Raw genomic sequence first — 12,418 nt, 5'->3', positions numbered from 1 at the left:
AACCATGGAAAAAGAAATGGAGACACATCGTGATCAAAACCAAACCCATAAATTACAGTGTGTGTGTGTGTGTGTGTGTGTGTGTGTGTGTGTGTGTGTGTGTGTGTGTGTGTGTGTGTTTGAGACGGGAGACATATTATACTCTCAAACTCTCATAGTATGACAGACAGACTGGCTGGGCGTAGGATGATACATATGACCGTGTGTATACATTTACACCACATTCCTGCCTGAAGTTGTGTGTGATATACCCCCACCCCCCCCCGGTCAAGAACAAAACTGACCTCTGCAGAAATTCAAAAAGTAATAAGTACTATTATTAAGTAATAGGCTGATAAGTGAATATAAACAGAACTATATTTGGCTTTGAATTTGTGATTCTTGAAGTGAATGTGCAACCTTTGCTGTGGTGAAAACGATATCCTATCATTACACTGCATATCAATGAAAACAATCTCAAACACAAGCATTTCAGGTATGATCAACACACCGCAAAGCCTGTATAATGACCTACATTACAACTCCAGAGCTATGCTAACACTGGTTAGCGCTCTAATGGAAGGTGAAGGGAGCTAATTACTATGGTAATGGGGGCCCTTGTTCACAGCTGCTGACTTGTGAAAACATGTTGGCAGAGATTTCTGTCGCTTTTCTCACCTTCCTCTCTACCCCTGACATTCACTTCCTCACACACCACACTACCTTACAATTTGTCTACCTCATCTCTACCTCTCCCCTGCTGTCACCATGGTGGGGGAGACAAAGGAGATGGATATGCATGGGTAACTGTTTCTGTAGCGTAGCAAGACCTGGAAGGTTTATTATCAAACTTAAACTCAGTTGTAAGGTTAGGTTATGCTATGTTTTGGTGATAGTACTTGACATTATAGTAGTTTTGCATCAGTTAGTTTTCACCATGGATGGAATCAAGTAGACATAATCTCCCATGATTGTAGGGGCTGAGGGAGGGTCTGGGACACATTCCTGACTTCCGACTGAGAGGTCACCAAATGGGCCAGCAGGGTGAAATCAAAGGAAGCAAGAGAACGTAAAACACTTTAATCCCATCAGGGGGCAATGCTGAAGCTTGTTGCCGTGGCAATTAATGCTGTAATCTGCCTAGTTAACTTGACTATCCCACAAGAGCCCAACTCACCTTCTCTGGGTCAGAACATCTTCTCTGGTTCAGAAATGTCCTTCTCTGGGTCAGAACACCTTCTCTGGGTCAGAACTGATCTTCTTTGGGTCAGAACTCACCTTCTCTTCTGTGGGTCAGAACCCATCTTTTCTGGGTCACAACTCAGTATTGAATATGTTGAAGAGGTCTAGAACTGTTTTGACTGTATTGAGAAGTATGGCATCACTCTGTACAGCATACAGTATACTTCACTTCTAAACCTAGTATAGATTAGATTCATTCAACTTTATTGTCATCGCAGAGTACCATAGTACCAGACCATGAAATGCAGTTATAGCCTGACAGTAGGAACCACTGCTTCAGTCAAGAACAAGTTGTGCTTTTCAGTTTGTTATTGAAACTTTGATGTGAACCAGCAGACAGCAGGTTTACGAGTCATCTTCCCTCAAAATGTTTATTTATCCTCCATCTCCATCGAGAGGACTTGGACTGAAGCTCTTGTTTCCACCTCGACTTTATATGCTTTATAAACCAACCCCTCCTCTTTCATCTATTGGTTAGAGCCACACTAGCCTCACACAGCTGCCTGTGGATACTCAACCTGCTTCCTCTCATCAAGCTCTGAGTTTTCCGTTGACTGGTGGTTGAACGATCAAGGTGGATGCTTCACATAGTTGTCAGATCGCTGACCATACATCTGTTAGTTCGTAATGGGTGTGTGTGTGTGCATGTGTGTGTGTGTGCTTGCGTGTGTGTCTGTGTATGTACATGTGTGTGCAAGCCGTTGCATGTGTGTGCATGTGGGTGTGTATGTGCATGCATGTTTGTATGTGCATGCACGTCTTTACGTGTGTGTGCGTGTGTGCGTGTGTGTGTGTGCGTGTGTGTGTGTGTGTGTGTGTGTGTGTGTGTGTGTGTGTGTGTGTGCATGGGTTGGTTAAAACTCACGTTGGCATCGGGACCACCGGTTGGTTAAACCTCACCTCGGATCGAGACCACCGGTTAGTTAATCGCTACACTGGCTCTGTGAACAGAAGGCTCATGTTGTTCTTGGCCTTATTTCATGGCCCTGTTTGTGCCCTTATATGGGCAGCAGAAGACTGGGAGCAGGCCTGGTAGTAATATTGAGCTCAACCAGGTCTAAGGGCCAAGGTGAGAGGGTGTTGTTAATGGATGGGCAGGATTAGAGGTTTAATGAGGTATTTGATGGTTCAGCCAGGGAGGCCTGTTGTGTGGTTCTAGTTGCTCTGTGTTCAGCCGTGACTTGAATCAACCCTGGCTTCCCACCCTCCTTCCCCTGGCCTAAACACTGTTGGAGCTGAGAGGATTGGTCTGAACAAAATCCCCCTAATACCATCACAGCCCTTCTTACGACTCCTGTGTGCATGTGTGCATGTGTGTGTGTGTGTGTGTGTGTGTGTGTGTGTGTGTGTATGGCATGTGTGTGTATGTCCATGCTTGTGTGTGTGTCCATGCTTGCGTGTGTGTGTGTGTGTGTGTGGGGGGAGGAGTGTTCCTCTAGTTCCTCCGAGAATCTGGGAGCAGCGGTGGTCTTTGATGTGATCGTGCCCAGAACAGATAACTCATGGTCTTTTAATGTTTTCACTGGCGAGCCTCGCCCGTCCCGCTTCTCTTCACTCTGGGAAATTTCAAGTGATTAAATTATGTTGACTTATGAATTGCCGTCAGCTAAATTGTTTGTGAAAGAAAAATTGCCCCACGAGCCAGCACCATAAAAGAGAGAAGGCCATACTGTAATTTCCTATAATCTACTTCTTAAACTGTTTACCTTTTGATTGATCTTGTTTTTACACCTTGAGCTATGACAGGGGTTAGGACAGATATGGAATACACATGTAGTTTGCAACGGTGTCTTTGATCTTATCACTGTAAAGCATTATTGATGTCTGTTAGGCATAGGGCCTTTCCCATATACAGTAGCAGCTTGGACACACACACACACACACACACACACACACACACACACACACACACACACTGAACCATAAGATCTTCCAGGGGGACCATGTCCTCCCCACCCGTACCCTCTAACTCCAACCCCTACCTACTGAACACTGATGATGAACATGCAGAAAAGCCATTAGGCTGAATACAGACCACACTCACAAGCTTAGAGTTGTGGCTGGCCTCTCTCCCTCCTCCCCTCCCTCCTCCCCTCCTGCTCCCCCGTCCCCTCCCTCCTCTCTCCCCAGTGTCTCTGCCATGGACCGACCAACCATGCCTGTTCAGACCCCAGTAACTAGGGTCTTCCCTGGGGTCCAAACCTCCAGGATAATAGCCCTGAGAACCAGCTCTTCTAACACCGACCAAACAAAACGTAATAAATAAATAACTTTCATCGGCCAGATATATCATCCTCGCATAATCACATAATCGCATAATCACATTTACAATTTGATTGTTGCTCTTGTATGTTACGTGTATGTTATGTGACCGAAGGGAGGATAACTGGCTGTGTTGGCTCTTGGATGAAGGCAGAGTCTTATCACTTCTAGACGTCTGCACTGGAACATTGTACAACGTTGTTACTCACCATGCAAACCATGATGATTCATTCCATTATTCCAGGGGCAGGGGGAAACTTTACTGTCGCTTAGCGGCAGAGAGGGCTCACCTAACTCATCTGTACTCTGCTCTTCGTGGAGGTGGTCCTGGTGAGTAAGCTTCTCCGAGCTGATTTACTGAACCCGTGTGAGCAGAGCTGTCCCATCACACTCACTGAACTGTGCAGTTCAGCTGAAGGGCTCAGAACTCCCTGAAACCCAAATAACCCGTCGGAGAAGGGATGACTTTCCCATGTTTTTCTTGGGTTGCCACGGTCGATACTCGATATGATTCTCTACCACAGTTCCAGCTCGAAGTCTCAATCCGTGACCCGCGTTTCAGATCGACCTTCCTGAACACTCCGTCACAACATGTCGCGGCCTTAATTACCACTACAGGTTAATGTCATGGTGGCATGCATGGGGCATACCAAGTCCTGGAGGTGAACTTCTCTGTTCCATTTCTCCAATGACCTGTTGTTCTATATTAAGACGACTTGTTATGGCTACTAGAATTCCTGAAAATAAACACTGAAGCTTGCCGCAAGTTCCATGGAGTGTAGTTTATGGCTGTGTGTGTGCGCGCGTGCGTGTGCCTGCGTGTAAGTTTGTGTAGAGTACAGTCGTTATCCCATAATTTGTACAGAAGATCTGAGGCTCCGGGCTGTTCCGTGGGTATGTAATTACTGTTGGCATAAAACCATGCCGCTCGGCTGAAATCAAAGGCCTCAGGGCGTATTTTTATCTCGATGGTCAGGACACGTTACAAGCAAAGGAACTTCCGATGGCTGTTCTCTATTCACTCATTCTGTGTCGGATATGAGAAGTTTAGTTTTGCTGTAGGCAATTGTAGTGACTAAGGGTTTGGTAATGCAGTTGTAAAATACTTGTTTGTGTTTAGGAACGTATGTCACAATTCTCCCATGCTGTGTTGGAGTCATAAGCATGGGAGAATTGTTGTTACAAAATAATAACAAAGTGAATGAAGAATTCTCTTTAATTTTTATGCTATTACACAGATGGCATTGTTCTCTCCCCCTCTCCCACCCCCTACCGTCCCGTCCCCCGTCCCCCTACCCCCTACCCCCCCACCTCTCTACCCCTCCCCCGCTCTAGTGCCAGACCAGACCTAGTTTGAACATGGCTGGCACGAGGGTGGTCTGGTTGGTTCTGGCAGCAATCATGAGATGGATTGGTTCCTGTGTGCACTGTTCCACAGCCAGGCCTGCAGCTACAGTATGGATGGTGGTTGAAACACCTTGCATTGTTCCACATGCAGGACTGTGCTGTTGCTGAAGTATTGGATTTTTTTTCTTTTTCTATCATTAGTTTGATATTTTCATAAGGCTATTATTAAGCCTCGCCCATCATTATTCATTATTTATTCTACTTGTGAGGACATTACGTTTTCTTACTTTCATACACAGGGAAAGATTTTTCCCACCACAAGCTGATTTGCTAAAGCTGAAGTAACTTTTCATTTTAAGTTATGGATGATTTACAGCAATTGCTGTATGACGGGTTTGATTCCAATTTCATCGCATGCGCTATTACATTCTTATTTGCTAATAAACAAGATTGCTGCTAAATCTTACCCAGAGCTTCTTGCCAGACAAATCCAAGTTCGGCCTACCGTGATGTTTTTGATACTTATTGAGGAATTTACTTCTTGTGTGAATATAGGTCTTATTCACCCAAGAATATAATGTAGATCACACTGTTAGATTGCCAAACACAGTGTGAAGTGGTTGGTACATTCCTCATTCCATTACATTACAATGAGCCTGTCCTCCAATTTCTACTTCCACCCGCCTCTCCTGGTACAGACCACTCTTGTACCCCATTTTCTTGACACAGATTTGGGCAGTGCAGGTGCTTTGGGGGGGGGGTGCACACTGCAGCTGTACTGGGGGATGATAACAGTGATAACAGGACCTGTAGAGATACCACTGTTATCACCCCCCGGTACAACCAGAGGTTAACCACAGAATGGCCTTCAGACACCATGGGTGATTTCTTAACCTAGTTTTAGACAGAAAGGCATTACATACCAATTGAGTATATGGTGTGAGTTCTGTGTGAAATGCATCTCCTAAGTCCCCCTGGGTCACAGTAAGTGCAAGAGAGAGAGTTCATACCAGAAGGGTCCTTTATTTAGACCTGAGAACAACAACTCTGGTGGGAGATGGGCCAGGAGTCTGTGTGGGGTTTGTAGTTCCTTTTTCCAACCACAGCAGAGAGAATGGACTCCCTGCACAGAGCTGCCTACATTTCTGCACATGCCGGGGGGGGGGGGGGGGGGGTTAGGAGGTAGAGACCTGGGGGAGTTGGAGGTAGAGACCTGGGGGGGTTGGAGGTAGAGACGGGGTGGGGGGGGGGGGGTAAGAGGTAGGGACCAGGGGGGGTAGTTTTAATTATTTGTATGTATTAATAGTAGAGGAACTATACAGAGTGGTAGTGATGTTTAAGAGGTCTTTAGAAGGGACAGTCAGTCAAGATGTAGATAGGTAGTGACTTTGCAGTCCTGACAGCAGTGGGAAGCTCATTCAGGTACTGTACCTCCAAGAGCTATTTATCAAGCTGCCTCCTCCTGCCACCTCCATCCTCCTCTAAGTGAATCTGCAGGCACAGAGATGCACTCAGGTTTGCCTCAAGATATAGTAGTTGGAGTCCAACCGTTTGAGATTATATAATTAACTCACACACAAGGAAACGTGTAGAAGCTCCCAGAAAAAGACCCCAAAAAACTCACTTTCCCTTTTGAATTCCGAGGGAGCATTTAAAGTACTCTGTTGGTCCCAACAATCTGTCCAGGTTCTCAGCTCCAGTCTTTTATTCAGCCTCTCCAGTTTTATGGTTCTGGCAGAGCCGGCTAGTCTGAACGACCCTCCAGAGGGGTACTGGGAGTGTTAACAAGCTCCTATATTCTGGCTCGGGCCAAGAGGGTCCGCTGGAGCCCGGCTAATGCTAGCTAGCCCCTTGAGGGGCTGGGGGAAGCTGGCGGACAGTCCTCCATCCTCCAGGCTTTACGAGCGTGTGTGTGTGTGTGTGTGTGTGTGTGTGTGTGTGTGTGTGTGGTGATTGGCTTGGCCTGTCCGTTGCTAGGAGAGAAGGATGTTGAAAAGGGCGAATCCTCCTCCTGAACTGGGTTCTGATTCAGAGTCCCACTCCAGGACACCCCCATCACTGAGCCAAGATAATCACATCAGCTGGCCTAGCACCTAGCGTAGCTTTGCACCTAGCATAGCCTAGCACCTAGCATAGCCTAGCGCCTCATATCAAGACCAGAGTCTCTGGGCCACTACATCAGCCAAGATAATCACATTGGCTAACCTAGCGCCTAGCATGGCCTAGACTAGTGCCTCAGATCAGGGACTCTGTCTACACTGGACCTTTTGTTGGATTTCTGTACCAAGCAACAGTCTCACCCTCTGCTTTCTCTCAGACACACATTCTCTCTCTCTCTCTCTCTCTCTCTCTCTCTCTCTCTCTCTCTCTCTCTCTCTCTCTCTCTCTCTCTCTCTCTCTCTCTCTCTCTCTTCCCCCCCCCCCCCCCCGCTCTAGATGGCCTTTAGTAGTAGATGAAGCATAGGGGGTCGTTATCTAGAGACCATGGGGTCTTTGTTGTGTTAGGTTTCCCTGCCAGCTCATTAGGTAACGCTGGATCTAACTGAGGGCTCAGATTCCAAAGTGCTCTAGAGCAAGACGAACGGCTTAAGATTGTCTCTAAGATCTATAGTCCCTCATTGTAGTCTCTTGAGTTTTCAGAAATAAAGCATTCATACGAACTCTGTGGGATTCAATTTAGCAGACGATAATGAACTGGATATAAAGATGTGAGCAGCATCGGGCTGTGAGACTAAGTACCTGTGGGTCTGCGAATCTCTCTGCTCATTATTTAGCCGCCGGAGCTGCTGGGAGATGGAAGTGTGCTGTCTGAGGGCAGCGGCTGTGGACACTGAAACACTTATCTCCTCTTTGTCTTCATTTGTTACTCTGTGGACATAAATTACCCCCAGCTTCCCGCGATACAACAGCCCCTCATTCATCTCTCTTACCCCCCCTCGGGACACATGAGAACTTTCTGCTAGGGTCAACTTTCAGACTGTTCCCCTCTCTATCTCTCTCTCCCAAGCCTTGGGCCATTCATCAGCATCTATAGATAGCCTAGATGGCTTCTGCATGCCCACTGCAGGTCTACCTCCACCATTCAAATAGGAGCAGAAATATCTTACTCCTGCTTTTTTTTTACTTCAGGAAATGATCTACTGCAAGTTTCTGCATTCTTGTTGTAACCTTCTCAGAGACAGCGTTATGTACACATTGTAAAACAAGTCCCAGGTGTATTACGCCAACAACTGAGGGATAATTTGACATGGGAACTCCCCCAGTGTATTTAGCTTGGCTAGGTTAGCAGTCATAACTCTTCATCCCTCTCTCCCTCTCTGCAGCATGGATAAGACCCATTGTAGCTAGCTGGGTTTGTCCCTGAGGGCGAATACACTGATATCGCTAACATGTGGATAAGACACATCGTAGCTAGGTAGAACCTCTGCAGTAACATAAGGATAAGATACGTAGCTAGCTAGCTGAGGATGTCCCTGAGGGATAATGCACCTATACTGCTCCAGCCTAACACACAGGAAGCCAAATAGTCGCTTCCTTCCAGTAATAACGTTCTTACATACATGAGGTTTAATTAGTTATGCCTTCATACATGCGGCTTGATTAGTTAGGCATTCATACATGAGGTTTGATTAGTTAAGCCTTCATGTATGTGGTTTGATTAGATAGGCATGCTACAGGTTGATTAGTAAAGCCTATATGTTACATCAATGCAAAATGTTCCATTAATTATATTGGCTGACAAGATCCCTACCTCATGGAAGGGTATTTATGTCAGTTTGTCTGTTTTAGTCTTCAAACGTGAGAGAATACTACACACAGGAAGAGTTCACAATTCAATCATGAAAATACTTTAGTACTCAATGCTCCATTTCATATTTTATTCAGAGGAGTTTATTTTTGCCTGGTCATGGATTAAAAGCCATGTTGTTCTATGAGGGAATGAAAAATCATACTAATTAAATCCTCCATTTGAATGTTTTGAAGTCTGGCTAGAATGAGAAATGGAAACGCAAAAATATTGTGATTGTCCTAATTGAGTTGAGAGTTGATTTGATTAAAAGACTACACTGTATGAGTGTGCTACAGTACAGTTATGTGTATGCCCTGCACAGGAGGCTGGAGTTAGAAATCAGAGGACAGGCTCATTGTAATACATGGAACGGAATAAGGAATGGTATCAAACACACGTTCCATACATTACAATGAGCCCGTCCTCCGATTTTTACCTCCAGTCACACGTGTGGTCCTCTGTGGCTCAGCTGGTAGAGCATTGCCACATAGGGTCAGTTTTAGGGTTAGGGCTAGGATTAGGGTTAGGGTCAGTGATAGGGTCAGTGTTAGGGTTAGGGTTAGTTAGATTACTTGAATGTGGGACCTTTGGGCTGTGGGACCATTGGGCTGTGGGATCATCGGGCTGTGGGAACATAGACACGCTCCCGAAACTCATCTCAGTCATACAGCTCAAATATGAACAAAATGTTGCATAACAGACTTGTAGAATGTTGCAATATGCTGTGCATCATTAAACTTCTCTTAAGCTGTCAGCATTCTACTGGAGGTGATATTCTTTATTAGAATTCCACACATATTTTCCACCGCCTAACTGGATTTGTATGTGAATGGCGATTACCAGAGTTACATACGGCTGTAGTTCTCAGCTGGGGTGTGTGTATGTGTGTGTGTTTGTGTGTGCACGTGCGTGTGTGTTGTGGTATGTCAGGGTTTGTGGGGTGTGGATTAGACTGGACAGGGATAAAATAGTCCTTGTCGCCAGTCAGTGATTAGCGTGCTAATGGCTAATTGGCAGAGCCGCGGAGCATTCCTACCCAGGGCTGGAGGGACGGGAGTGACCTCCTCTCCTCCAGCTGCTATGCCTGCGGTGCCAAAAAAATCTGATTGCCTTTAAGATAGTAGTTAGTCTCTCTCTCTTTTTCTCTCTTTCTTTCTCTCTCTCTTGCTCTCTCTCTCCCCTTTCTCTTCCCCCTCCTTCTCCCTCTCTCTATCACTTTTGAAGTCAAATCGTAAAGTTTAGTGGAAAAGAAATACAGTTCTGTAAATCTGTTGATCTTTTAGACTTTTCTTGGATCCAAAGCGTAACGTATGAAAATCAGTCTGTGCCTACATTTTTCCTGTATTGTTTTGAGTAATAACATGTTATCGTGAGTTCTGACCTCGAAGCATAAATCAGTCCTGGCCTTGAAACATCTGTGATAGTTTTCGCGTTGTATTTATTGTAATTTCTCCACGCTTCGATTAAGTAAATAATTATGGCACAATTATGCATTGTACGATGTCAACATCAGTTGTGCATTTGCGGAATCTAATTGCAACGTTAATCCTGAACCACTCAGTCATCTGTAGTACGGTCTCCCATTGGGGGAGAAATCGGAGGACGAGCATGTGTTTGATTGATACCGGTTCCTTAATCCATGCCATGCATTACAAAGGGCCTACATCCTCCAATTTCTACCTCCACCAGCCGCCCTCAGTCTCTGTGACGTGCATTCAGGTCACAGATGTTGCAGGGATGAAATTCATTTGTTTCATCAAAGCTCTGTATTTCCTTCGGGTGTCAATGGCAGCTCTCATAAAGCTGTGTATCGCTCTGGTCCAGCTTATCCAAGCAGCTGTGTTACATTGAGAGTTTGGATCCACTTTCTGTGAGTTTCTAGAGCGTAGGAGTCTCTCCTTTCTCTCAGTTTTTTGTCTCGTCTCCCCTCTCTGTCTTTTGTCTATCGTCTCCCCCATCCCCCCCTCTCGCCTTCTCTCTGGCATTGAGTTGTGCCAGTCGTTTTGGTTTCCTCCTTCTCCCGAGCCTTCAATGCACTTGTATGTATGAAACAGACTTCTCAGATGAATTGTAATGTATGTCGTGTTTATCGCCAGCTCTTTTCTCTGACACCTGGATGATGAGAAGCATGTGCATTTCTGAACTCTCCTCTCCTCTCTCCCCTCTCCTCTCCTCTCCTCTCTCTCCCCTCTCCTCTCGTCTCCTCCTCTAGCAGACCCAGGCCTGTCTCAGCCGGGGGAAGTAGAGGGGCTGGCCGAGGCCCAGAGTGGAGCAGCACCCACCGCTGAAGGTAACACAACCGTGCCCCCCCTCCTCCTCGCTCTCTCACTACCCTTTCCATCCTGCTCTGTCTCCTCCTCTCCTCCTCTCTCTCCATCACTCCCTACTTATGTTCTCTCTCTCTCTCTGTTGCCAAATCATGATTTAATAGAAAAGAACTTGAGACACACACACACACACACACACACACACACTCACTTACATACATGTAATCAGTCCTTTTTAGACGTTTGTTCTCAGCGGACATCTGCTCCTTTGCCTAATGACATTAACAGAGGTAGATCCTACGTGATGCAAATGTACACCCAAGGGTATCTCACCTACTCACCTGTTTCCTGTGGCGTATGTGTGTCATAAAACAAATTAACTCAAAAGACACAACGTTCAATATAAGACAAACAAACAAACGAGACAGGAGGATATAACAGTAACAGAAACCCTACACTAAGTGTTCATAATCACAACAGAATTTAGCTTTGCACAATGAATCAATAGCATTGACAGCACAACACACCCAAACACAAATCAAGTCGACTGCAATGGGAAATCTGGTGGAGCATTTAAACAGACAGATTTAAACAGATGGGCAGCCCTCTGATTGGACAGGAACGGGGAATGAATGATGAACTACGGGGATGAATGGGCAATTGCAGACGGACACCTGAATTTAGAATGATAGTGAGAGGGAAGACAGAAGGAAACACAACAAGGACACGCACGTGGACGTAACAGACACATTGACTGAGGGCTGGCCTCGGTTATCTCCCAGTGAAGACTAGTGGTTGGGGCTCGGTGGCGACCCTGTGGGGTGTGACCCTGTGGGCTGTGACCCTGTGTGATGGAGGGGTAGTGGTGGTATAGTGGATAGTGAGTTACTCCAGGGAGAATTTCCCTGTAATCTGTAATTGTAAATCCCTTTGGATTAAAAGCCGCTGCTAAATGGTAAATTAAATTATGGAGAACATGTGGGGTGTGACCCTGTGGGGTGTGACCCTGTGTGATGAAGGACAGTCCTGGCCTCCACCGTCCTCCCTGCTGGAGCCCCTCCCTGCCAATCTGGGAAGGCTGCTGAAGGCTGAGATCAGCAGGGCACAATGTTGTGGAGCGTTCAGATAGAAATATATCACATAGAGCAGACACGTCACACGCCTCTCTGACATGTACCTGCAGATCTTCTATTTGAAACATCTATCGGTTCCTACCGAACACAGAGGGTTGTCCTGTCCTCTCCTGGGTCTCCAGTGTTTGTGTCTGTGTGTGTGTGTTTGTGTTTGTGTGTGTGTGTGTGTGTGTGTTTGTGTGTGTGTGTGTGTGTGTGTGTATGTGTGTGTGTGTGTTCGTGAAACAGCTCCTCTACTGTACCTTAGTCTCTCACGCTCTCTTTCTCTCTCTCTTCGCTACAGATGACTCAATGGTTCAGGATGAACGTTGCGATTAGATGTAGTCACAGCAGACTCCCCTCCTCACCCTTTTCACCCCTCACCCCTCATCCTCCTATCCTCTTCACTTCCCATGCCT

At 46.1% G+C, this 12,418-nt stretch overlaps 1 protein-coding gene across 1 annotated transcript in view; it reads left to right on the top strand.

Annotated features, from left to right (window-relative positions):
• The window catches only part of ror2 (receptor tyrosine kinase-like orphan receptor 2), a gene marked incomplete at both ends in the record, with an annotated part of 79,031 nt that overhangs the window by 40,017 nt on the left and 26,596 nt on the right, over window positions 1-12,418 (top strand). The window contains one exon of the mRNA XM_080528619.1: window positions 10,833-10,910. Coding sequence (XP_080384745.1) covers window positions 10,833-10,910 — 78 coding nt within the window. The remainder of the gene's footprint in view (window positions 1-10,832; window positions 10,911-12,418) is intronic.

Source organism: Nansenia antarctica (genome assembly GCF_963989245.1).
Source record: "Nansenia antarctica genome assembly, chromosome: 4".
Classification (NCBI taxonomy): Eukaryota; Metazoa; Chordata; class Actinopteri; order Argentiniformes; family Microstomatidae; genus Nansenia; species Nansenia antarctica.
The sequence above is the reverse complement of the archived record's forward strand: the minus strand, read 5'-3'. Positions and strand labels throughout refer to the sequence as shown.